The sequence below is a fragment of the Pleurodeles waltl genome, chromosome 6 (genome assembly GCF_031143425.1).
Source record: "Pleurodeles waltl isolate 20211129_DDA chromosome 6, aPleWal1.hap1.20221129, whole genome shotgun sequence".
Taxonomy (NCBI): domain Eukaryota; kingdom Metazoa; phylum Chordata; class Amphibia; order Caudata; family Salamandridae; genus Pleurodeles; species Pleurodeles waltl.
In genome coordinates, this window is record NC_090445.1 from 1050434349 (window position 1) to 1050458650 (window position 24302).

Here is a 24302-nt window from a genome sequence, read left to right on the forward strand (position 1 = left end):
AAAGACCTTAAAACCTACCTTTACAGTGTGCCCAGCTGTTACGTGCATCAAACAAGATACCCAAATAGAGGAAATCATTGACTCTTTCAAATATTTTACCCTTGGTTTTTCTGGTCTGCCTTCCACATGCCAAATAAGGTGTCTTGGAGGTACTTGTATCTAGATCTAAATCATTCATAAAACGAACAAAGGCATGGACAAAGTCCTTATGGCCGTTAAGGGTGTGGGACAGCAGAACAATGTCATTGGCATATTGAAGGGCCGGAATAGATACAGATTTAACTTTGGGCATGTCCTTGCAATTAGAAATTAAAAAGTAGTTAAGACCATTAATATGCAATAAAAATAAAATGAGAGCCAAGGCACATCCTTGGCGAACTCATCGGGAGAGATCAGAAGGTTCAGTACATTCCCCCTCAGTACCACATCCAATGGAAGCTCGGACACCCATGTGCAAGGCCCGCAAAAAGTCCACCAAAGAGGAAGGCATGCCAATACGAAATAGGATTTCAAACAACTTGGACCAGTTTACCCTGTCAAAGGCACTGCTTAAATCCATAATGGCTAAATAAAGTGCTCCTTTCTTTGCTATAGTGTACTTATCAATAATAAGATTAAGATTTAACCATTGGTATAGGGTCCCCATGCTATATTACTCCAGACAAAGGACATTATTATCCTGTACCCAGGTCTCAATCCGATTTAGAATAATCCATCCCACAATCTTAACTGTAGGGTCCAGCAATGATATGGGTCAGTGACAGCACAGAGCCTGTCTGTTGCCCTTCTTAAAGACAGGGGCTATTATTGCACTTTTCCATGATTCTGGGATTTTGACAAGGACAGCAGCATTTAAAACAACAGTAATAAGCCCATAGCTCAATGTTGGCCTTTATACTGGTCCCTGGGCACCCCATCCTGCCCTGGGGCTTTGTTAGCTGGGCTGGCCTTAATAGCACTGATAACTTCAGCATACTCAAAAGAGATCCTCAGCCGACTCAACTACAGAGCTTGATACAGACGAGTATATCCGCTAAAAATGAGTCACCTATTTTTCTGGATTAATAGTGGACCCTGGGCCATCTAATGAATGTCTAATGAATTTAGGAAGGCCTGCTAACAATTAGCAGTCATCCAGCACTCCATTGTGTCTCTAGCTCTACAAGTAGAAACTAAACATTTCCCTTCCGCCTCCTTAAATTCAAGTTTCCTTTTTTTAATGGCTAGTTTATAATCCTTTCTTGTAGCCTTAATACTCATCACGTTGTCTGACATTTAAAAGTTCACACAGCCTACGGTTTGTGGCTCTACACTCTTTGTTGAACCAACCCCTTTTACATGGCCCTCTCAGTCCCGAAAGATGTATCATAATTGTTCTAGCAGAACTGCTAAGACTTGAAAAGGCCTCTAAATTATCAGAGGCCAGTGAATCGCTAATAACTAACTAGTAAGGTCAGATTTCCTGCTGTTAGAAGGTATGTCAGGGTGGAGATATCAATTGTCCTCCACTTTAATCTTACGCTCTTATCTTTCTGAGAAAGACCAATAATCCCATAGGCAACGTGATGGCAGGGACTAACTGGTAAATTAAAAGAAAATGTAATAGGTTTGTGATTGCTGTAGCAGTTTTAAATAACCCCCCACTCCACCAGAGTATACTAACAATTCCAGATTCTTAAAAATAAAATCATAGTCAATTGTGGAGCCCTGACCCCACCCAGTAAAGGTAAGTTGCTGAATGAGATAGTCCCCCACAACGTCTATCACACTGGAAAGACTAGAGTGGCACAGGGCCTTGTATAACTTTCGTCCCCTTTGGTCAATTGATGTGTAGTAAGTAGGCAGATCTTGCAACAAGAAATGGTCAAACACAGTAGTAATAATGCCTTGTTTGCCATTAAAGTCCCCGCCAACAATAACATTAAAATAATTACTAACTTTGGATGATTTACCATTTATGATGATCACCTGAAAAAGCACGTCTGACAGCCCAGTTCACATACTGAATTATAAAAATGTATTAGAAAAAATGTAAACTTACTTTAAAGTACAACCCATGCTACTTGGATCTCACTAGAGAAAGAAGCTCAAATTGCTCACTATCAAAGTTACTATGTGCACAAGCAGTACAGACACATTGCTGCTATGCAATTCAATAACTGGTTGATTATTCTTGCTCCTTCCAAAAATGAACCTGGAAATCCACAGGATACATTTGATAATATATTTTTCCTATTTTTTTTTTTAGGAGGTCAAGTCTAGTCATCACTACAAAAATCTTCTGGGGAGGAAAGTATGTAAAAAATAAAATACACATTGTCTTTAAAGCATAATTGTTTTATATTGTATATGTTGTAAGTTGTGTTTCTGCTGAATTGTAGAGCCGAGACTGAGCGGGGTCTTTCCAGGAAACACATCATTGAAGGTAAGAAGTTGGACAAACATTTTTTCTCCATTATTTCCAATTTGTTTTTGATGCCTAGCACTCAGAGTTTGAATATAGAATCTTGCCATGTGTAAGTTATTGTAAATGTGTACCTTCAGTTTACCTGACTACTTTTTTGTGTGTAATTGCTGCATGGTTTGTGCCCTTATCTAATAATATATATGGGATTCAAGCCAGCATTTATACAAATTATGTTTATTAGGGCCAAATGAGTCTTTCCTTCATTACTTATGTGTTTTTTGGTCTACCTATCATTCAAGAAATTCGGACGTGTCCCATTTATAAATGTTTAATGTTCTAAAACTATTTTAAATTCAGCACACCGTATAGCGCTGAATGTTATACCCCCAAAGTATATTGTAGTTTACCTAGAACATGGGTACTCACAAACATTTCCTCTGGGCCACAAAGAACTCTCTGTGGCATGCCCGAGGGCCGCACCTAAACCAGCAGGGAAGGGTTTGTGTGATGAAAGGTGGGGGGATGCCAAGCAGATGTGGACAACAAACTGAGCCTTTGCGTGACTTCTGTCTGCCAACAATGCTCTATTCTCATGCACCAAGAATTAAACCCACTGCATAAACTTCTCAAGTGAAACACGAGGAAAAGAGAGACCCATCTGATGGCTGAATTGCAAAATGTGAAACCAGAAAACCTGGTATCTGTCCTGGCTTCCCACTTGACCAAATTGTGTGATCCTCGGCAATTGATTCATTTCAGTTTGCCTCATTTTTCTTCATTATTACATGAGAGTCCTTGAAATACACGAGTTCCAGATGTGCGCTGTACAATGCCTTTTCCTGTGGTTTATTTAATAAACTATAATGTTGTTCCAGTTATATAACAACCAGGACTATGCACAAGGTGCACCTGACAAATTACTCTTCTTTTAATAATGCCATTGAGTTCCGAATGTGAGCAGCATGATTGTTTACAAGATCATGTTTGAAAAATATCACTGCTAATAAATGTCTCTCAATTCAGTGACATAACCTGATGTACTAAGGAAAAACACTCATGCATTTTAATAAAGCACACTTTTTTTAAGTTTGCAGAGAAGTTTATCATGTCTTTAAAACTAAAGGTGTTCCCAAAGATAAGTTGGCTAGGACACCATCTTTGCTTTTTTCCTATTACTTTAGTTAACGTGTGAATAAATTATGTGCATTTCACGGTTTTCTGAATGTTCTTTCTCTGTCATGTGTACAGCAGCCCAGCGCTGCCATTAACCAGGGGGCCACAATTAGAGGTCAAGAGGGCCACATGCGGCCCCCGGGCCGTACTTTGAGTATCCCTGACCTAGAACATATGTGGTCCGATTACCTTTCTAGTTTTCAGCTGATGGGCTCATTATGAGTCATCCAGAATTTGGTGTGGAGATGCGTTATGGCTGAAATCTACATTACCAGCTGGTATCTCAGGACCAAAAAAAGATTATTATGATTTTTCTTTCTACACTGAAATAAGCAAAAACTGTTTAGAAACAGTCTTAGCGGGTGCTTTACTGGGTAGTTTTTTTCCTGTTTTCACAGAAAAGACAGAAGTATCGGGTGGAGTACCGGTAAGGGGGTCTGGGTGGGTGGGTGTCGCAGTCTTGCAGGTCAATTTTGTGCATGTTCAGGGCGACATTCTGCTTCACGTACACAGCTGCAGGAGTGGGCAAGAACCGTGCAGTGCTGCTGTCTGCAGCACCTTTTATAGGCTAAGACCCTTATTATGAGTCTGGCGGTCCTGGGACTGCCAAACTCGCGATGGCAGTCGGACCACCGAGAAAGCAGCGGTACTGCCTCCATATATGACCGTGACCGCCATGGTCCAACCACTGGTACCTCAAGGTTGCCGCCAGTTGACAGCCTGGTGGTGCAGGCAGTCTTAATCTACCAGGGATGTGCTTCAAGCAGCGGTGATCTCCAGATTACTCGTTCCCTCTCCGACCGGAGACAGAGTGCCGGACGCCGCATGGGGCCTCTGCACAGCCGATACACTTGGCATGGGCAGAACAGGGGTCCCCATGGACAGCCCCATCGCGCTTGTCACTGCGCGATTGGTGCTGCTACAACTGACAAACCACAGCATTGCTGCTGACTCGATTACGAGCCGGCGTCAATGTTGTGGCCTATGTCACGCTGGGCCAGCGGGCTGAAAATTCTGTGTCTGCCTGCTGGCCCAGCGGGAAACTCGTAATAGGGCCAGCGAGCAGAAAACTGGAGTGGTGGTTTTCCGACCCAAAGAGTATGGCGGGCGGCCTCTTCCACCCGCCAAACTCATACTAAGGCCTTCAGTGTCTTCAGGCACAGTATTATCTGGTCTGAGCACACTTATAATTGTGACTTGGTTGATTTCACGTACCGCTCCAGGTGAAATAAGCCAACTGATTATGAGGACCCTTATGTAAAAATACCTCTAGTCTACAGAAAGATGTGTGTGTTACATATATTAACCACACGGACAATTAGATTTGAAGATTTACACTATCGAACGTATTGTAATGAATGAAATGGTGAACTCCAGAGAAAACATTTGAATGTACAGTTTAAATTCAATGCATTTAGATGGACCGATCACCACTGACAGTATCACTAGATCACTGCATATCTGCATGTCTAGCAGTGTCAACTGAGTAGTCACTGAGCAAACGGTCTTGCACTACCTGAAGAAGATGGGAGCCAAAATGTTGTAATGGAAATATATTTTGTTCTTTGATGAGTCCATCTGTTTGTGTCACTTGTTATTTATGTATTACAGAGTGGCGTTTGCTACTGTGTGGTTAAAGTTCAAATACACACTTTCCTGAACAGGGATTGTTTGATTTGCCTGCAACATTTGACCATGTGGAAGAATTTGAACGAGATTTGTCAAATCACTTGGTCAGTCAGCTAAACTTAGGCGTGCCAAGTTAAATGAGAATCCACTCATGGGAAAAGAAAAGTTGTCGGGGAGGCAGTGAAAAAAAGACATGAATTTACTTTTTAGTTTCCATAGGAAGTTTTGTTCAGGTCTAAAACCTGAACTGCTGAACAGATTACACCAAACTCAACATGAAAGTACAACTTTACTCAGAGAGTGTTGAATACCAGCATTTTAAAACGTTGTTGAGCGTTTTTTAAAGGGTTAACACTTTTCTATATCTCTGCTGTTTTAACTCGTAGGTCATGACCTGCAAACCCAGTTAATCACATTTTTAATGTTTTGGGAATGTGATTGGCTGTATAAGGGCTCTGAAATAGTTTTTCTTACTGTAAACTAGCGAATCCGAACCAGTTCGCAAGTTTTATGCAGAATTTTGTAGAAAAAGTATGCAGCCTTTGGGTGCCCCCCCAGTGGAGTGCTCAAGGGAACCAAGAGGTGTGGAAACGTCAAGGAACACAACAGAAACAAGCATTTGCAATGCATTAGGTCATGCATGTTCTTGAGTTAGAACTATTAGCATTGTAAATTCATAGCTGGACTTTTCTTGCCACATTAACTGGTCTAGCGTGCCTCATAATTGTATCGTTTTCTGACATATAATTCTAGTGGCCCAGCATTTACTTAAAGCACTTCCATTTACTTCCTTCCTCTAACTTAAACCATACACAATTATCATATAAACATTTATCAGAAAATCTTTTGGCATTAGAGTGTGATGCTCATAGCACCATAACAAAAATATAATTTAGGGCAGATTGAAGAATGAAAGGAAAGAGGGAATCAGGACTAAAGATTGAGAGGGCAAGTGGCATAGTAACAGTGTCATGGGCCCGGGAGAAAGAAAGGAAAATCAATGACTGCAATTTTGGTAGGAAAACACAGCAGTAACTAGAGTTGAGTGAGGTCCATAGGTCTCTGGGCCCCGGTGCCACTACAACTGTTGCTCAGTTGATAACTAGATCTCAGGAGAGAAAGCGGATGGGTCAGAAAAAGAGAAGCAAAAGGAATACAAGAGACAAAAGGAAAAAAGAGTAAGGGTCGCAAAGAAATAAAAGAAAGAACGAGAAAATGGAAACAATTAGAGCAAACGTGTGAGACAAAAGGAAAATGGAAGGAAGCTAGCGACCGAAAGACAAAGAGAAAAAAATAATGAAAGAAGTGTGAAAAGAAAGAGAAAATTTAACATCAAAGAAAAAGGAGAGATGGTAAGAGAAAAAAAACCAGCAAAAGAACCAAGGCATGTATGTTCTGACATTTCCCACAGACACAGACTGGGAATACCACTTTGACACTTAGAGTCCCGACGAGCAACTTGTGCCTTCCACATACAAATAGGGGGAAAGAGGGATTTATAGTAAAATGTGAGTTGACAGATAAAAATAAGAAAAACACCAGAGAAAGGAAGGAAGAAAGATTAAAAAAAAAAAGTGAAAGGATGCATACTGAGTCAAACCAATCAATCAATCAAGGATTTGTATAGCGCGGCTAATCTAATCACCCATAGGGTCTCAAGACACTGAATGTAGGCATGCTCAGTCAAAGAGCCAGGTCTTGAGGTCCTTCCTGAACTGCTTCATTGATGGGGTCTGCCTGAGCTTGAGGGGAAGTGTGTTCCATGTCCAGGCTGCTAGATAGTAGAAGGATCTTCCTCCTGCTGTACTTTTCCAGATCTTGGGGACGGCTGCAGGGGCAAGCTGGGAGGAATGGAGACGTCTGTTGGGTACATAGAAGGTGGGCAGTGGTTGAGGTTTGCTGGTCCTATGTTGTGCAGTGCCTTGACTTGGCAGGTCATCAATAGAGTGGAGTCTAAGATGATGCCCAGGTTGCGCGCATGGTCAGTGGGGGCGGGAGCATTACCCAGAGCGGTGGGCCACCAAGTCTCGTTCCAGGCAGAAGGGGTGGAGCCAATCACAAGGATCTCTTGTCTTGTCTAAGTTGAGCTTAAGACAGCTGGCCTCCTTCCAGGCAGCGACTGCTCTCATCCTGTTGTGGAAATTCCCTTTGGCTTGTGCAGAGTCCTCAGACAGGGGGAGGGTCAGATGGGTGTCATCGGCGTAGGAGAGTGTTTATTTTGTGTTTGGTGATCTTAGCTAGTGGTATCATGAAGACACCAGCCACCCACCCCTCCCCTCACTCACTCACTCACCCACCCACCCCTCCCCCACACCCCTCCCCTCACTCACTCACCAACCCACCCCTCCCCCACCCACCCCTCCCCCACACCCCTCCCCCAACCACCTACCCCCTCCCCCAAACCCCTCACCCTCCCACCCACACCCCTCCCCACACACCCCTCCCCCACCCACACAACCCCACACCCCTCCCCCACCCAATCACCCACCCCCCACCCCTCCCCCACACCACTTCCCCACCCCCTCACCCCTCCCCCACACCACTCCCCCACCCCCCTCACCCCTCCCCCACACCAGTCGTCCACCCACCCACCCCCAAACCCCTCCCCCACCCACCCACCCCAAACCCCTCCCCCACCATAAAGAGTACAAAATGGGTATCAAGAAAACCTTTGTATTTCCAAAATGGGCACAAGATAAGGTGTTGAGAAGCAGTGGTTATTTGCACATCTCTAAAACCTGGTGTCCCCATACTAGAATGTGAATTACAGGGCATTTCTCAAATAGACGTCTTTTTTTACACACTTTCTTACATTTGGAAGGAAAAAATGTAGAGAAAGACAAGGGGCAAGAATGCTTGTTCTGCTATTCTGTGTTCACCCAAGTCTCTCGATAGAAATGATACCTCACTTGAGTGGGTAGGCCTAACACCCACGACAGGAAACGCAACATGGACACATCAAATTTTTACATTGAAAACACGTGTTTTTTGGAAAGTGCCAAGCTCTTGATTTTGATCTCTAGCTCAGCCGGCACCTAGAGAAACCTACCAAACCTGTGCATTTTTAAAAACGAGACACCTTGGGGCTCTCACCAAGTTCTGTTACCCAGAATCCTTTGCAAACCTTAATATTTGGCCCAAAAAAAACACTTTTTCCTCACATTTCGGTGACAGAAAGTTCGGGAATCTGAGAGGAGCCACAAATTTCCTTCCACCCAGCATTCCCCCGAGTTTCCCGATAAAAAACGGTACCTCACTTGTGTGGGTAGGCCTAGCACCCGCCACAGGAAATGCCCCAAAACACAATGTTGGCACATCACATTTTCCCAAAGAAAACAGAGCTGTTTTTTGCAAAGTGCCTAGCTGTGGATTTTGGCCTCTCGCTCAGCCAGCACCTAGGGAACCCTACCAAACATGCAGATTTTTGAAAACAAGACACCTAGGGGAATCCAAGATGGGGTGACTTGTGGGGCTCTCACCAGTTTCTGCTACCCAGAATCCTTTGCAAACCTCAATATTTGGCAAAAAAAACCCCACTTTTTCCTCACGTTTCGGTGACGGAATGTTCTGGAATCTGAGAGGAGCCACAAATTTCCTTCCACCCAGCGTTCCCACAGGTCTCCTGATAAAAATGGTACCTCACTTGTGTGGGTAGGACAAGTGCTTGCGAAAGGAAATGCCCCAAAACACTATCTGGACACATCAAAATTATCAAATACAAAACTACTTGTTTTTGCGGGCAGGGGGCCCTGCGTTTTTGGTCCTGGGCTCAGCAGCCATACATGGAAAACTACCAAACCCAGACATTTCTGAAAATTAGACACCCGAGGGAGTCCAGGGAGTTGTGACTTGCATCGATCCCCCAGGGTTTTCTTACCCAGAATCCTCAGCAAACCTCAAATTTAGCTAAAAAATAAAATCACATTTTTCCCACATTTCTGTGTGGGATCACCGCACTGGGACACATTTTCTTCCACCCAACGTGCCCCTCAGTCTCCTGCTAAAAATGATACCTCACTTGTGTAGGTGGGCCAAGTGCCTGTGACAGGGAAGAGCCAAAAACATGTCAGAATTGAGGGGGAACCATTCCGGGTCCAAAAGGGCAGTTTGAAAAAAAAAAATAGATTCCGGAAGGTTCCATCACAAAAAATGTGTGAAAAATGTGTGATTTCCAGCAAACTTGGAGGTTTGCAGGGCATTGTGGGTAAGAAAATGGTGCTGGGTGCATTTGAAGCACACCACCCTGGAAGCACTCAGATGTTTAGTTTTCAGATGTGTATAGGTCTTGTGGAGTTTTCTACATGGCAGCGTTCCAAAGTCCATAAAGTGCAGCCCTCACCATTCCAAGTGGGACAATTTTGAGAGTTAGCCAAGCTCTCGTTGCCCAAATGTAAAACCATAAACCCAAAATAATCAAAGTTCCTCTTGCTTGCCATGGGATAAGATGTTTTAATGTGTGGGGGGAGAGCTGAAAGACTGTTACCCCCTTCAGTTGTGGCGGTGGCATAACCATGCACATAATGGTTGGGAGCCTCCACCCCACTATTTTTTTTTTTTTTTTTTATTCCCTGGCATCTATTAGACTTTCTGACCCCCAGTCCCCCTGGGGTGTGGATCAGGGGTAATTGCCCCATCTGCCCACTGATGGGCAGAATAACGATGGCCCATTTCTTTGGGGGTGGGAGTATGGCCATATCCCCACCATCTTATTTTGAAAATAAAAAACTTCCCTGGTCTTTAGTGTGCTTTCTGCCCCCTTGGGCGCAGATGGGCCTTCCAAAAATAGGCTGATCTGCCCCCAAGGGGGGCAGATTTGGCCAACAGTAATGTGCCCCCATGGGGAGCGACCCTTGCCCAAGGGGCACCTCCCTGCCCCGGACACACCAATCCCTGGTGCCTGAGTGGTTTCTGCCCCCCCCTGGGCAGATCGGCCTAATAGAAATAGGCCGATCTGCCCCCAAGGGGTGCAGAAATGACCTAAAATACATTTACCTCCCCCCCCCCCCAGGGGAGTGACCCTTGCCTAAAGGATTGCTCCCCTTGCGTGAAATTGGTGCAAAAAACAATCCCTGGGACCTAGTGATTTCTACCTCCATTGGGGGCAGATTGGTCTAATAAAAATAGGCCAGTCTGCCTCCAAGGTGGGCAGAAGTGGCCTAGAGACAATTTGCCCCCCAGGGGAGCGGACCCTTGCCTAAGGGGTTGCTCCTCACACATAAAACAATAAAATAAGCAACAAAAATCCCTGTGTCACCGGGTTTCTGCCCCCTAATTACAATTACAATAGGCCGATGTGCCCCCAAGGGGGGAAGAAATGGCCTAAAACATATTTGACCCCTGGCCCCCCCCCCCCCTCCCCCCCTCAGGGGAGCGACCCTTGCCTAAGGGGTCGCTCCCCTAACGTGAAATTGACAACAACAAAAAAATCCCTGGTGTCTAGTGGTTTCTGCCCCCCTTGGGGGCAGATTGGCCTAATAACGATAGGCGGGGGGCAGAAATGGCCTAGAGTTAATTTTGCCCCCCAGGGGAACAACCCTTGCCTAAGGGGTCGCTCCCCACATATAAAAAAAAAAAGATCCCTGGTGTCTAGTTGTTTCTGCCCCTAATTATAATAGGCCGATTTGCCCCGGGGGGCAGAAATGGCCTCAAAATAAATTGTCCCCTGGAGAGCAGCCTCTCCCCTTATGTATAAATGTAAATAAAATAAAAATTCCCTGCCCTTGGGGGCAGATAGGTCTAATAAAAAAATAGGCCGATCTGCCCTCAAGCGTGGCAGAAAGGGCGTAAAATAAATTTTGCCCCCAGGGGAGCGACCCTTGCGTAAAGGGTCGCTCCCCGCATATAAAAACATAAACCCCCCCCCCAAAAAAAATCCCCACATATTAAAAAAAGAAATGAAGCAAAAAAAAAATTATCACTGGTGTCTTGCGGTTTCTGCCCCCCCTGGGGGGCAGATCGGCCTAATTATAATAGGCCAATCTGCCTCCGGGGGAAAGGGGGGCTGAAATGGCCTAAAAATACATTGCCCACCTGGGGAGCAGCCCTGGCCCAAGGGGCCACTCCCCTCATTCAGTAATAATAAAAAAAAGAAAATAAACTCCCTGGTGTCTAGTGGCATTTCTGCTGAGAAAGACTTTAAAGGAAAGGAAAGTCCTTTCCTGTCCTTTGATGCCTCGCTCGGCCCCTCCACATGATTGGAGGAAAAATGCTTTTGCATTTCTCTTCCGATCAGCGCTGGGAGCTGAGTTTCCAGCGCAGAGGGGTAGGCCTCTAATGAGGCTGACGTCCTCAGACGCCACGGGGGAGTTGGTGGTGGGGGTGGAAGGGGAAGCGATTATCCTTCCATCACTGCCCAGGGGAGGGGGTGCAAGACCCTCGTGGAGAGCGCTAGCGCTTTCCACGAGGGCCCTTATATGGACTTAATGATTACGTCCTGGGCACCCAAGGGGTTACTGGAAAACCCTGCAGGATACTATGGAAAAGCAGCATAAATGTGTCGATCTTTGCAGAGTATGTCTTTTACGTTCTTGTCTTTTCACTGCATGCTGCCTAAATAGGATGGCGGAATTGGATTGTAGTCTTTGAGAAGTTGGTCTAATTTCTGCAAGTGCCCAGCTGCCAGATCTCATTAACAGTAACACAGGATTGTGCAAAATTCAAGGATAATAATATTATCCAACTATACTGTATTTTCATGGTACATCTCATAAATATGTTGTGTCTTATAGATGACTCGAGACTTGCAGAATATGCTTTCAGTGACACTTTTTGTAGGATAAAAGACACAATGTCCTCTTCTTTTCAATTTCTAGGTCTGAAAGCGTCCCTAGAACGGCTACAGTTGGAATATGTAGATGTAGTGTTTGCTAACAGACCAGACCCAAACACTCCAATGGAAGGTAGGCACACTTTCTAGTTTTACGAGCTCATTTGTGAGTGCTTTTGTTTTTATGGGTGGACATTTAAATTAAATGCTTGGTGACACCATAGATCATGCATTAGTGAATTTTGTTGGCAATCGAGGCTTACATTTTTGCCCTAAGGAGACACAGCTGTGAAGGAAGAGATAGCTAAAGGTAAGCAGGGCCAAACAAATGATACATTTTAGTTTTTTTATTACATTTCTTGTTTTAGTGCCATATATCTATTGGACCCTCACATGTCCTGATTAAAAAGAAATGCATCAATCTTCGCATTGGACACTTCTATGATTTTGTCAGGGTATTCCTTAAAATATATGCAAATTATATATTTCCATGCAGGCTCATGCTAATTTATTTGTGCATCTGCAAAGTTTCCCCATGGCGGGCAATCCATGGGAGTTTGCATGGTGTAAATGGGGGAAAACATTTTGCGCCCAATTTAATAGACACTTGTGCATTTACAAATCCTGTGGTTTTCAAAGTGTGATGTGTAGTGTAGTTTTTTTTAAAAAGTAATTACGACCCTGCTGGATTCAACTCACCAGATTGACAAAACCCTTGAAAAACGACCCTAATGCCAAAATTTCATGAAAGCACTGTAACAATAAATGTTACAAATAGGTATTGGTGGAGAGTCCATAGAGGAAGACATAATAACACTGTTTGAAATAAAGAACAATTACACCTATTTGTGGAACATCTCCATACAGTATCATTTTGCAAGTTTGTATCTTCACTTAGTAAGTAATATTACTTCCAAAATTCAGTGTTGCTAGTTTGAATGTTATTAATGCAGTACAGTCAAACAATTTCAAATTTAAGTAATCACTTTCCATTCATGTTAAGTGCAATCATTGGTTTCTTTGATGTTATGCAGCCAACGTGTGTTTCTCTCCTTGAAGTGAACTGCTGCTGCTTCAAGGCTTAATCAAATCTCCTCATGAACTAATACCATAGGCATGGACTTCAGAATACTGCAAATGTTATCTTTTAGTTCCACCCTCACATTAATCCTAACAAAACGTGCCAATTATAAAAAAAAAATCAATAAAAAAAGACTCTATTTCCTATTGATCTTCCTGATCACCACCACGTCTATCGTCCCACCAGCTACTGTCTTCCAATTTGTAACATTTATTGTTACAGTGGTTCATGAAGTGATGTATAGTGTACTAAAACCATTTTGCACCTCATTCCAAATCGCAGTTAAGTGGGACGTGCAGTGCGCTCTCTTTAATAACTGCAGTAGTGTGTATCAGTCTTGATGACTGCAGTTGCGGTCACGCCCCATTGGAAAGTTACTAACCCCTCACAGGAGGTGGCAACTGATTTACCAAGGGGAAGCTGTCCCCGAGAGACAGTTTTTAATATGAAAATCTTGTCTGTGATTAAAGCATCACTGCATTCTCCACCCAGTGTCCAACCAAGTTAGACATATTTACTTTAAAAGCAGCTCCTAAGGTAGAGAAGCTGCTTTAAAAAATGCTTCCTATTTGGCAGTACGAATGCAGGGATGGTGGTCTGCTGTCTCTTGCAGACCCACCATCGCTGCATTTTTGCCCAATTGCATGGGTTGGCAAATGGATACCTGGCTTATTAATATTCATCAGACAAATCAGTTTGCAAATAGAAATGTACAATGTTACCAATTAGTCAAGGGTTTCATAGAACCGTTCATTCCTGTTCGCAAACTAGTTGGTGTTCAATTTGCACAACCCTGGCTTGAGAATGGAAATAGTACATCAGGCCCATTTTTTCGTTACTTTCTTCTTCCTTGCTGGCTTAGGGAAAAGACAAAAAAATCATTGTGGTAGGTAAGTGTAACTTACATCCTTTCAGTTGTTGGATCCCAGCCCTTAATGTCTACTGATCATTCTCATTGTGCTTTTTGAATTTGTCCATGTGGAGCAAGGGAAACATTAACATGTTTAGCTATTATCATATCATTTCAGGTAAAGTGAACAGACTGCTCAAAATGTTGGTTTACTTACCGTGAATAACTGAGAATTTAATGGCTACTCTGATTTAAAGCCTGGTTGTTATGTTGACTGCTGAATTAAAGTTTACGCATGTTTACCAAGCAGAATTTCTCATCTAAAGGACCTAAGGCCGGTGCATCTTTCTATGTGTCTGATTTAAATATTTGAATAAAATAAGCAAAGTTTTTTTGTCTTAGAAACCAAGTTTCCTATACAAAATATAAGGTCTCAACTAAAAGATTTGCACATATGAAAAAACATTCTGCACACAAACATATACCTGTAGTAGTATTGGTTCTTTATTTTTACTGAGACATTAACAAACATCCAACAAAACTTAGCAACATTTTGGTTTAGCATCACAATAATCAGTGTGTAATGTTTTTGAGAGATATGTTAGATTACATCCTCCTTGTAATTCCTGCAGTGAACGTAAGGAAACACATTTGATAGCACAGCAAAAACTGAAAGTGAATCGATTCTACTGTTAACTGCAAGGTAGAGAGGACAGTCAGAGGGCACACTCACTGATGGAGAACCCCCAAGCCCTCTTCTACACTACCTGTCCCTCCACAGCTTTTGTGGTGATCCAGTAATCACTGATGCAATCAGTTTGCCAGAATGACTCCAGTGGCTACCAACTTGCTGAAGTCAGCACCGTCCTTCTGAATATGACCTGGTTCTCCACCAGCTTTTTCATGGTGGTTTCACCGCCATGAAAAGGCTGACAGAGAAAAGGTGCAGGGTGCCACATGGGGATCCCTACACTGCCCAGGCCCAGGGCTTGGGCAGTGCAGGGGCACCCCTGCCCAGAACCTTCGTAATGTGCACTGCCTGCTGTGTAGACAGTGTGCTGGTGCCCCCTGAAGGCGGCAGCATTGCTGCCGGTTCGATTACGAGGTGGCGACAATGGTGTCTCCACCTTTCCGCTGGGCTGACGGGCGGAAACCTTGGTTTCCAGCAGGAAATTCTTAATAGTCCAGCGGGGAAGTCGCCAACAAGGCAGCAACCTCCCCGTCAGACGTTTGGCGGCTTCCCTTCAGCCAGACACGTAATGAGGCCTTAGGTAAGGGTTGTATAGAACAGGGCAATACACTTTAAGACAAGACATCTGAGTAGAGCAAATTTTCACATCACTCAAAAACCTTCTACTTTAGTCATCATGCTACTTTGATAGACATTTCTAGACTTACAAGGTATTTAAAAATAATAGCCACAAAACACTTTTAGCCTTGAGGAAAAAAAAGTCTTCACCTATCAACTGATATTTAAGACCGCAAAAGTATGCTTTTTACACGGGAACATTTGATTCAGTTACTTCAGCAAGTGTGCAAACATTGTAAATTGTTTCATACAAATGCTAGAAGACTTGAGAACATTTAAGTGATTAAAACTTATCCATGAATATACAGGTGCAAAAAATCTGAAATCCTTTTTACAAAAATCCAGAGTGCAAACATTAAAATAGACATGCTCAATTTGCTTTTGTAATTTATATGACCATGTCAGAAAAACATGTTTGGCATCCAGTACAGTAAAAAAGATGGAGAAAGGGAGAAAAAAAAAAGTAGTGAATAAAACATATTAAAATGTAGCTGCCTGTGAGCTACAATTAGTGGCAAATGGGTAGGAAAAAGACGTAATCAGCCTTTTGATGACTACATGAGACCTAAACTAAAAGTTTTGAAATGAAAGTTCTAAGAAAGTTGTGTAGTTCTTTTGCTTTGGCTCAATAAAATAAACCATAGGTAGTCTCAAAATAACAGTTATTCCTTTTTTCCATCCCTTCACTGTGGTCTTTAAGTTGGGCATCTTGCTCCTTTGAATTTAATTATTTTCCAAAGATGTCCAGCACATTACTGATATGCTGGTCAACCATAGCAATTATTTTACGGCTCTCATCTATGTGTGTACCGCCACGTCAAAAGAGTAATGTGAAATTACCTAAATTACTCTGATTACTACTCCTTAATTAAATCTTCGCTCAAGCTGAATTATAAATGGAGCCCACAGTTTTATGGTGTTCACATTTTTACATTTCCATCTGTATTTATCCGTATTTATTTTTTAATAATTTGATCTGTATTTAACCATATTTATTTTGCGGTTTGTGAAAAAAATTACACAAAACGACTATTTTCCACATTTATTTAACCAATAAAGTTACACTCATACACAAGCACCTGGCCTATTTCACTGACGTACACTGGTGTGAAAATGTGTATATCTACAACTGTTTAAGACCCAGAAATAATTGCTCTCTTTGTTTGACTCCCTTACATGTCAATCTGCACAGCTATTGGCCTGGCAGTCAGCATTTACAATCATCAAGAAAATAACTTAATTTCTGGTTTTATCCATTTTTTTAAATAAATGCGGACAGGAAAATAGATAGTTTTCTGTCTGTATTTATCAATAAAAAAGCAGTACAAAACGGGAAAATGGGAGCCTTTGATATAAAGCAATTCTTCAAAGAAACATCCAGTTGTAAAAGTAGGGTACAATCACTGTTCCAAATATCTGCCTCTCTTGTGAACCGGTCATGTCACCCGAGCAAAGCTATTTTAAAGGGCAGCATCACTGGAGTGGTATCAGTACTGCAGAGCTGTTCTCTTTAGTGCCTAGATTCCCAGGAACTACAGATCATAAACCATGACTAAGCACAAGTTTACAGAAAGACATATGGGCATGGTCGCTTAACAATTTCAACAAAAGAGAATCTGCTTCTTACATGTGTACTTTTTAAGACTGGCAAATTAGTTAAAATATCAGCTGCCACAACTGCCAACTCAAATATTGTTTCAGATTTATAATTCACTTTTTATAACAGTTTATTATTTCTGGAGTTCGAATTGCAATTGTCATTCAATGCTTTTGAATTATTTTCTGTGGTTAAATGTTTACTCATCTGCTACAAAAATAATCGTTTCTTCCCTACTCTTTACCGGTTTGCTGTTAACTGGTGCACACTGCTTCATGGACCTGGAATGGAAGTCTTGAATTGTGATTTCATTTTGATTATGGTATTTGAAAGCTGAATGATTTTCCCCACACCTAATTCAGCACCATGCCCTTGTTGTCATACATTGTAATATTCCTGCAGCTATAAACACGGTCTTTTAAATGTTTCTTTTATCACCAGGAGACCCATTTAGTTCTTCCAAGTCAAGAACATTCATCATAGAAGGTACTTAGTACCCATGGTCCGAATACTGACTTCTGTGTCCGAGAAGCATTTTATGGGACAAATTACCTATTTTTATTTAAACCACCGCCTAACACCAGCACACAATTTGTCCATAAAATGCGTAATGGAAAACTACTGCCCTATATCAACATCTTGCAAGTATAAAAGAAAATCTAAACGGATATATATGCATATCTTCATGATATGTATATATTTACAACCCTCTCCCTTATTCCTAGATTCATTTTTCATGCCATTATTTTCGTTTTCTCCTGGATTTTGCGCATGTCTTAAATATTTCTTGACAGGCTTATATTGCTGTATATAGTGGTACAGCAATTTAAGATCTGCAGCATTGCTTTGTTTGTAAGCAGAAGCAATACACTTCTTAAAAACCGTACCTACAACAAAACAGTCCATGTAATGTGGCAAAAGAACCGCAGTAATCCCCTTTGATCTTTAGGACAAAAGCTATTCCTAGGTAGTAAGCGCATAATACTAGGGTTGGGCAAAAATCTTAGGAATCTAATTTTTGTTGAAATAATTGTAAGTATACCATACCCCCACTCTTTCCAACTAAGCTCTTCGTTTAGATTCTAAAGTTCAACATAACATAACTGTTTCTGGTATTAGAAATGAGAAACATGCAGCATTCTGGAACGAAGTAAAGTGTGCTGTCAGTTTACCTTTGTTGAAAATGTATAAAATCTGTAGTCATTTACACACCTGAATGGTTCTTTTTTTTTTATAAACCATCTTTATTGATTTTTCCAAGCTGAAAATAAAGGGTACAGTGCACACCTGAATGTTTCTTTATTGTGGTTGATACATTTTACTTGAACCTCGGAAGTATGAAATCGTGAGAAGGCCATGCTAAAATCTTCAAAACGTTTATATTTTGGTCTATGTATTTCAGTACCTCTGGTACTGAATGCATAAGTACATTTTCTTGAATGATTAGCATTTTTTTTCTGCCCTGTGCCTTGGGCCATTATCAATAGGAGAAAGGGCAATGAGGTATCAGCCATTTAGTAAATGGCAGAGTTTGCAGCAGGTGCGGCTCTTCCATTAGGGCAGAGGAGCATCACAACCCCCCTCCTCCCCATCCCCCTCTTTTGTTGGCAGCAGAAGCTGCAAAACCTTTAACAAACGAAATGATAATAAACCCTGTTTATTATTTGTTTTGTTTGTTAAAGGGGCAGGGCCACAGGGGTGATGTGCAGTGAGGGCAGTGCACTGTGCACTCCCCTCGGTGAACATGTATGTTTGGCCGGCAGTCTCAGGCCCGCCAAACACACATGCGCAGTGGGCTCTCTCCAGCCTGGCACTATGTTGCCGGGATAGGGAAAGCATACACAGGCTCCCGGATCCTGAAGCTGCTTGGAGCAGCATCAGGATTGGCCGCAGGGCAGGGTGGTAGCCTGTGCCTGCAGCAAGACGGAGGAGAGCAGCAGCATGGCAAGGAGCAAGGTATGTTCTTATTTTGTTTTACTACATTTTAGACCCCCTCCCGCCCCCACCTCGCTCGCCGTACCCTCTCCGCGCCTTATGAGTGAAGCGAGCCGCGACTGCTTTGCAGCGACATATGTTCACTAAGTTTTGAAAACTGTATTAACATGCGATGTCTAATTAGATATCTGTAAAGTGTAGCTAACTGGTGTAAACACTCCAGTTTGCTTGGAAAGATAGGAGACTGGATAGACGCTAATTAAGCACCGGAGACCATATTGATATGGAAAGTGATGTTCAAGTCATTGAAGAGCACTTGATTTTGGTATCTTTTGAAGACATATAATCAAAGAGCTAGCTGAGTTCAGCGTGCTTGTTTATGGTTTATATTAAAACCTTAACACGGCTGATTCTACAGATGGCACTGGAATTATGACCTGGGATTGACAAAACCTTGTAGAGTTGTCTATGTGGCATTTAACATGCATTGCTTGTTTACACTGCAGTCATGTAACTTGCTAATTTAATGTAATAGGAGACATATGTTTGTATTAAAAATGTGCATTTAAAATATACCCAACACATATCATTTTAATCGATCAGTATGGGAGCTTCATTGTAGCCAAATGCACCTAGAGCAGGTATGCAACCCTTTTTAGACTTGAAGCACATTATTGTAAAATATGGAAAAAAATATTTTAACTTTGATTTACTGTGACTTGAAGACATAGTTTAACCCCTTCGCTGCCAGTGCTTTTCCTCTCCTGTGCTGAGCATTTTTTGGGCTATTTGGGTCAGTTCGCGCTTATTTCCTCATAACTTTTTCTCTACATAAGTTACCCATGATAAATTTGCGTCCTTTTTTTCCAACATCCTAGGGATTTTAGAGGTACCCAGACTTTGTGGGTTCCCCTGAAGGAGACCAAGAAATTAGCCAAAATACAGCGACAATTTCGTTTTTTTTAATAAACAAATGGGGAATAAAGGGCTGCAGAAGATGGCTTGTGTTTTTTTCCCTGAAAATGTCATCAACAAAGGGTATGCGGTGGCAAAATAACCATCTTCCCAGCTTTCAGGAACAGGCAGACTTGAATTAGAAACCCCAATTTCAACACAATTTTGACATTTTACTGGGACATACCTCATTTTTACTATTTTTTGTGCTTACAGCCTCCTTCCAGTTAGTAACAGAAATGGGTGAGAAACCAATGCTGGATCCCAGAAAGCTAATCATTTCCGAAAAGTAGACAACATTCTGAATTCAGCAAGGGGTCTCTTGTGTAAATACTACAAGTGTTTCCTACATAAAATAACAGCTGAAATAAAAGAATATTGAAATTGAGGTGAAAAATACTGCCATTTTTCTCCACGTTTTACTCTAACTTTTTCCTGCGATGCCAGATTTTTAACAGCAATATACCGTTACGTCAGCTGGACTTTTCTGGTTGCGGGGATATATAGGGCTTGTAGGTTCATCAAGAACCCTAGGTACCCAGAGCCAATAAATGAGCTGCACCTTGCAATGGGTTTTCATTCTATACCGGGTGTACAAAAACCCTTTGTATTTCCAAAAGGGCCACAAGATAAGGTGTTGAGAAGTAGTGGTTATTTGCACATCTCTGATTTCCGGGGTGCCCATACTAGCATGTGAATTACAGGGCATTTCTCAAATAGACGTCTTTTTTACACACTGTCTTACATTTGGAAGGAAAAAATGTAGTGAAAGACAAGGGCCATTAACACTTGTTTTGCTATTCTGTGTTCCCACAAGTCTCCCGATAAAAATGGTACCTCACTTGCGTGGGTAGGTCTAGCGCCCACGACAGGAAATGCCCCAAAACACAACGTGGACACATCACATTTTCACAAAGAAAACAGAGCTGTTTTTTGCAAAGTGCCTAGCTGTGTATTTTGGCCTCTAGGGAAGCCTACCAAACCTGCACAGTTCTGAAAACTAGACACCTAGGGGAATCCAAGATGGGGTGACTTGTGGGGCTCTGACCAGGTTCTGTTACCCAAAATCCTTTGCAAATCTCAAAATGTGGCCAAAAAAACACTTTTTCCTCACATTTCGGTGACATAAAGTTCTGGAATCAGAGAGGAACCACAAATGTCCTTCCACCCAGCGTTCCCCCAAGTCTCCCGATAAAAATGCCAGCGGAAGGAAATGCCCCAAAACACTATCTGGACACATCAAAATTATCAAATACAAAACTACCTGTTTTTGCGGGGGGCACCTGCGTTTTTGGTCCTGGGCTCAGCAGCCATCTAGGGAAACCTACCAAACCCAGACATTTCTGAAAACTAGACACCCGACGGAGTCCAGGGAGGTGTGCCTTTTGTGGATCCCCCAATGTTTTCTTACCCAGAATCCTCAGCAAACCTCAAATTTAGCTAAAAAATCACATTGTTCCCACATTTCTGTGTGGGATCACCGCACCGGGACAAATTTCATACCACCCAACGTTTCCCGGTAAAAATGACACCTCATTTGTGTAGGTAGGCCAAGTGCCTGTGACAGGGAAGAGCCAAAAACATGTCGAAATTAAGGGGGAACCAAAGCGGGTCCAAAAGGGCAGTTTGAAAAAAAAAAATAATAATTTTAGGCTGACGAGTGCAGCAGAATTTTTATCGGTATAGATGAGACAATGCTGGGTCGTAGGAATTTTGGGGATTCCTGCAGATTCCGGAAGGTTCCATCACAAAAACGTGGGGAAAATGTGTGATTTCCAGAAAAGTTGTAGGTTTGCAGGGCATTGTGGGTAAGAAAATGGCGTGGGGTGCGTGTGAAACACACCACCCTGGAATCAACCAGATGTTTAGTTTTCAGATGTGTCTAGGTCTTGTGTTTTTTTAAAAAATGGCAGTGTTCCAAAGTCCATAAAGTGCAACCCTCACCATTCCAAGTGGGACGATTTTGAGAGTTAGCCAAGCTGTCGTGGCCCAAATGTAAACCCAAAACCCAAACCCAAAATAATCAAATGTCTTCTTGCTTGCTGTGGGATAAGATGATTTAGAGTGCGGGGGAGAGCTGAAAGACTGTTACCACCTTCAGTTGGGGTGGGGGCATAACCAGGCCATACTGGTTGGTGGCCACCACCCCACTATTTATTTATTTATTTTTTAAGTTCCCTGTCATCAGACGTCTCTGTGGGGGCCGGGGAGGTCGGCAGTGGAAGGGGGAAGGCTTCCCCTAACATCCCTGCCTTGGGGGGGCGGGAGGGAAGACCACAGAGGAAGCGCTAGTGCTCCCTCAGACCTCCGTGCCGAGGACTTAATGGTTACATCCTCGGCACAGGAGCACTGCGCCGGTGGACGTAACCATTACGTCCCCGGCACAGAAGGGGTTAAACACAGTATGACCAAAAAAATTAAGTATAAAGAATTAAAAGAAAAAAAATGCCTGTGTTGGCCCACTAACCTTGGCACTGAAATGCACTTTTTTTTAGTTTGATAGGCACATGTGATCAGGCAAAATAATATAACTCAGTCCAAAAGAGCCAATGGCTGAAGTGAGCTCGCCCAATGCCCCATCCTGTATGCTGTGGTGGGTGGAGTCTAAGTATGAATGACAGTTGAGCAAACTAATGTATAAAGAAAGCTGATGCAGAATTCAGCTTTGTTTGTTTCTTTTTTTATTTATGATTTTTTGTTTATCACATGAGGCAGGCAAGATAGCTAATGCTGTCTGTAGGCCACCCCTAAACCTGGTAGGGAGAATGGTAGCATATCAAGGTAGTGGATTTGAATCTGTTTAGTGCTGCAAGGTCTTATATAGGTTGTTGGTTGATCCCAGTCAAGAGTTAAGCAAGGACTGCTGCTTAAGCACTGTTTGCTGCTGTGCAGTGATTCTCTGTGGTTAGTAAAGGGTTCGCAATAGATTCCAATCATAGATATTAACTTCAGACTTTGAAACTTTTCTGCAGGTCAGAAATCTTCAGGGCACAAGTTTAGAAACTATATGTGGACTGAGAAGTACCTTTTCAGCCTTGCTGCTACTTTTTCACTGTCTTGCTTTTCCCTTATTCCTAATAATCAAAAGTGCAGTGCTAAAATATGTAGCCACATAGTTGTGTCTTTCTCAGGCATGGTTGGCACTTTGTCCTGGGCCTCCAAAAGTGGATATTTTCTAAGTCTCAGCTTTAAGAAATCATTTTGTATCTGCCTCACCAGTGCTCCTAAATGTGCAAGCTTTCAGAAAAGTTTTCTTCAACATCAGGCCACAGTTATATGGTGTGAAAAGGCCTCTCACTTTCCCTAGTTGGCACTGGTTTGCAGGTGTTCTTCCAGGTAGATACCAATGCCTCCTTATTCAGTCCACCTTTCCTTCTGAAGCAGCAAAGGGATAGCTTTCAATATTGTTACATCAGCTTTCAGTTCCAACGGTTCTTGGTAAGGAAAGAAACACATCCCTATATTTTTTCACCAGGCTGATTAAAATACTCCCACCAATCAGTTTCTCCCAAAGCAACGATGCAGTAATTTTTAAGTGGTGAGAAAATTCTGCTGATGTTTCCACGCCGTTTGCACCTCAGTTTTACTACACTGTGAACTACTTTGTCTGAAAAGGGAGCCTCTCAATAGAAGAATTGTGCAGTGTTTTATCTTTTAGTTTCCATTTTGGCTACTCACTCTCCAACCCAGCCAAGATTTTTCTAGCTTCCCCCACTTATAGAAGCTTTTATATAGAACATCCAGCAGATGGGAACATTGCTAGTGTACAGAACCGCAATATTTCTTAAGAGATTTAGTCCTCGATATGTAATCGGTCCAGAGATTCAACTAAGGCCGTAGAAAAATAGTACAAATTCAAGGTATTGCTGAGGTCCTGACATACCTCTACCTTGACATTTAGTAAGGTTTATCTTAAAGCTGGGGAATGTAGAGAATGTGTGTAGTTCTAGAAGCTCCAGTGTGGCCTTCTCAGATTCTGCCAGTAAACACCACACCTTGCCTGCACATTGTGTTAGCTTATGTCCTTTACTTTACAGTGCACACTTTATATTTTTTTTGTTTATGTGGAAAATTAATGGTTCAATTTTAAGACCAAACAGCACGGATGTAACAGGCATCCCTGTTGTGTGCGTCTAGTGAGTGCAATTCAGTCTGAGAGTTTGCCATTTATTTTGAGTTTGGTTTGTCTTCAAGAGATATTTTCTGTAAGTGAGAGCAGATTGACCTATCTTGTTTCATGTTGTGGTACATCGAGAAGCTCTTCCAGTGGTCTGGTGTTATTGTTGGCCTTTAACATATTATGATTGGAATGGAAATACTAATGGTGGCGGTATATTGGTAAGTTGTGACAGCAAACTGGCTGTGAAAAAACTGACTTTGTTGTGAAGCAGGCCCATTGGCCTGTAGGAGCTGCATGCTGTGGGGTCTTCATCTGGTGTTAGAAGAAGTGAGACTGTGAATTCTAACATAGACCCTGAGACCGGACAAGCTGTAATAAAAATAAATAGTAAACCTTTGCAGGGTGATCCTTCAGGTATTCTTGATAAGCATCATTAAATGTTACAGAGAAGTAATTTTGGTCCAAGGTCTTGGTTCGGGAC

General features: G+C 42.4%; 1 protein-coding gene across 23 annotated transcripts in view; it reads left to right on the forward strand.

The window, feature by feature from the left end:
- Positions 1-24302, forward strand: part of KCNAB2 (potassium voltage-gated channel subfamily A regulatory beta subunit 2) — a 961933-nt gene that overhangs the window by 810658 nt on the left and 126973 nt on the right. For all 23 annotated transcript variants that reach the window (XM_069239974.1, XM_069239987.1, XM_069239978.1 and 20 more), the window contains 3 exons: positions 2249-2293; positions 2382-2425; positions 12022-12108. In XM_069239974.1, the coding sequence (XP_069096075.1) occupies positions 2249-2293; positions 2382-2425; positions 12022-12108 (176 nt within the window). The remainder of the gene's footprint in view (positions 1-2248; positions 2294-2381; positions 2426-12021; positions 12109-24302) is intronic.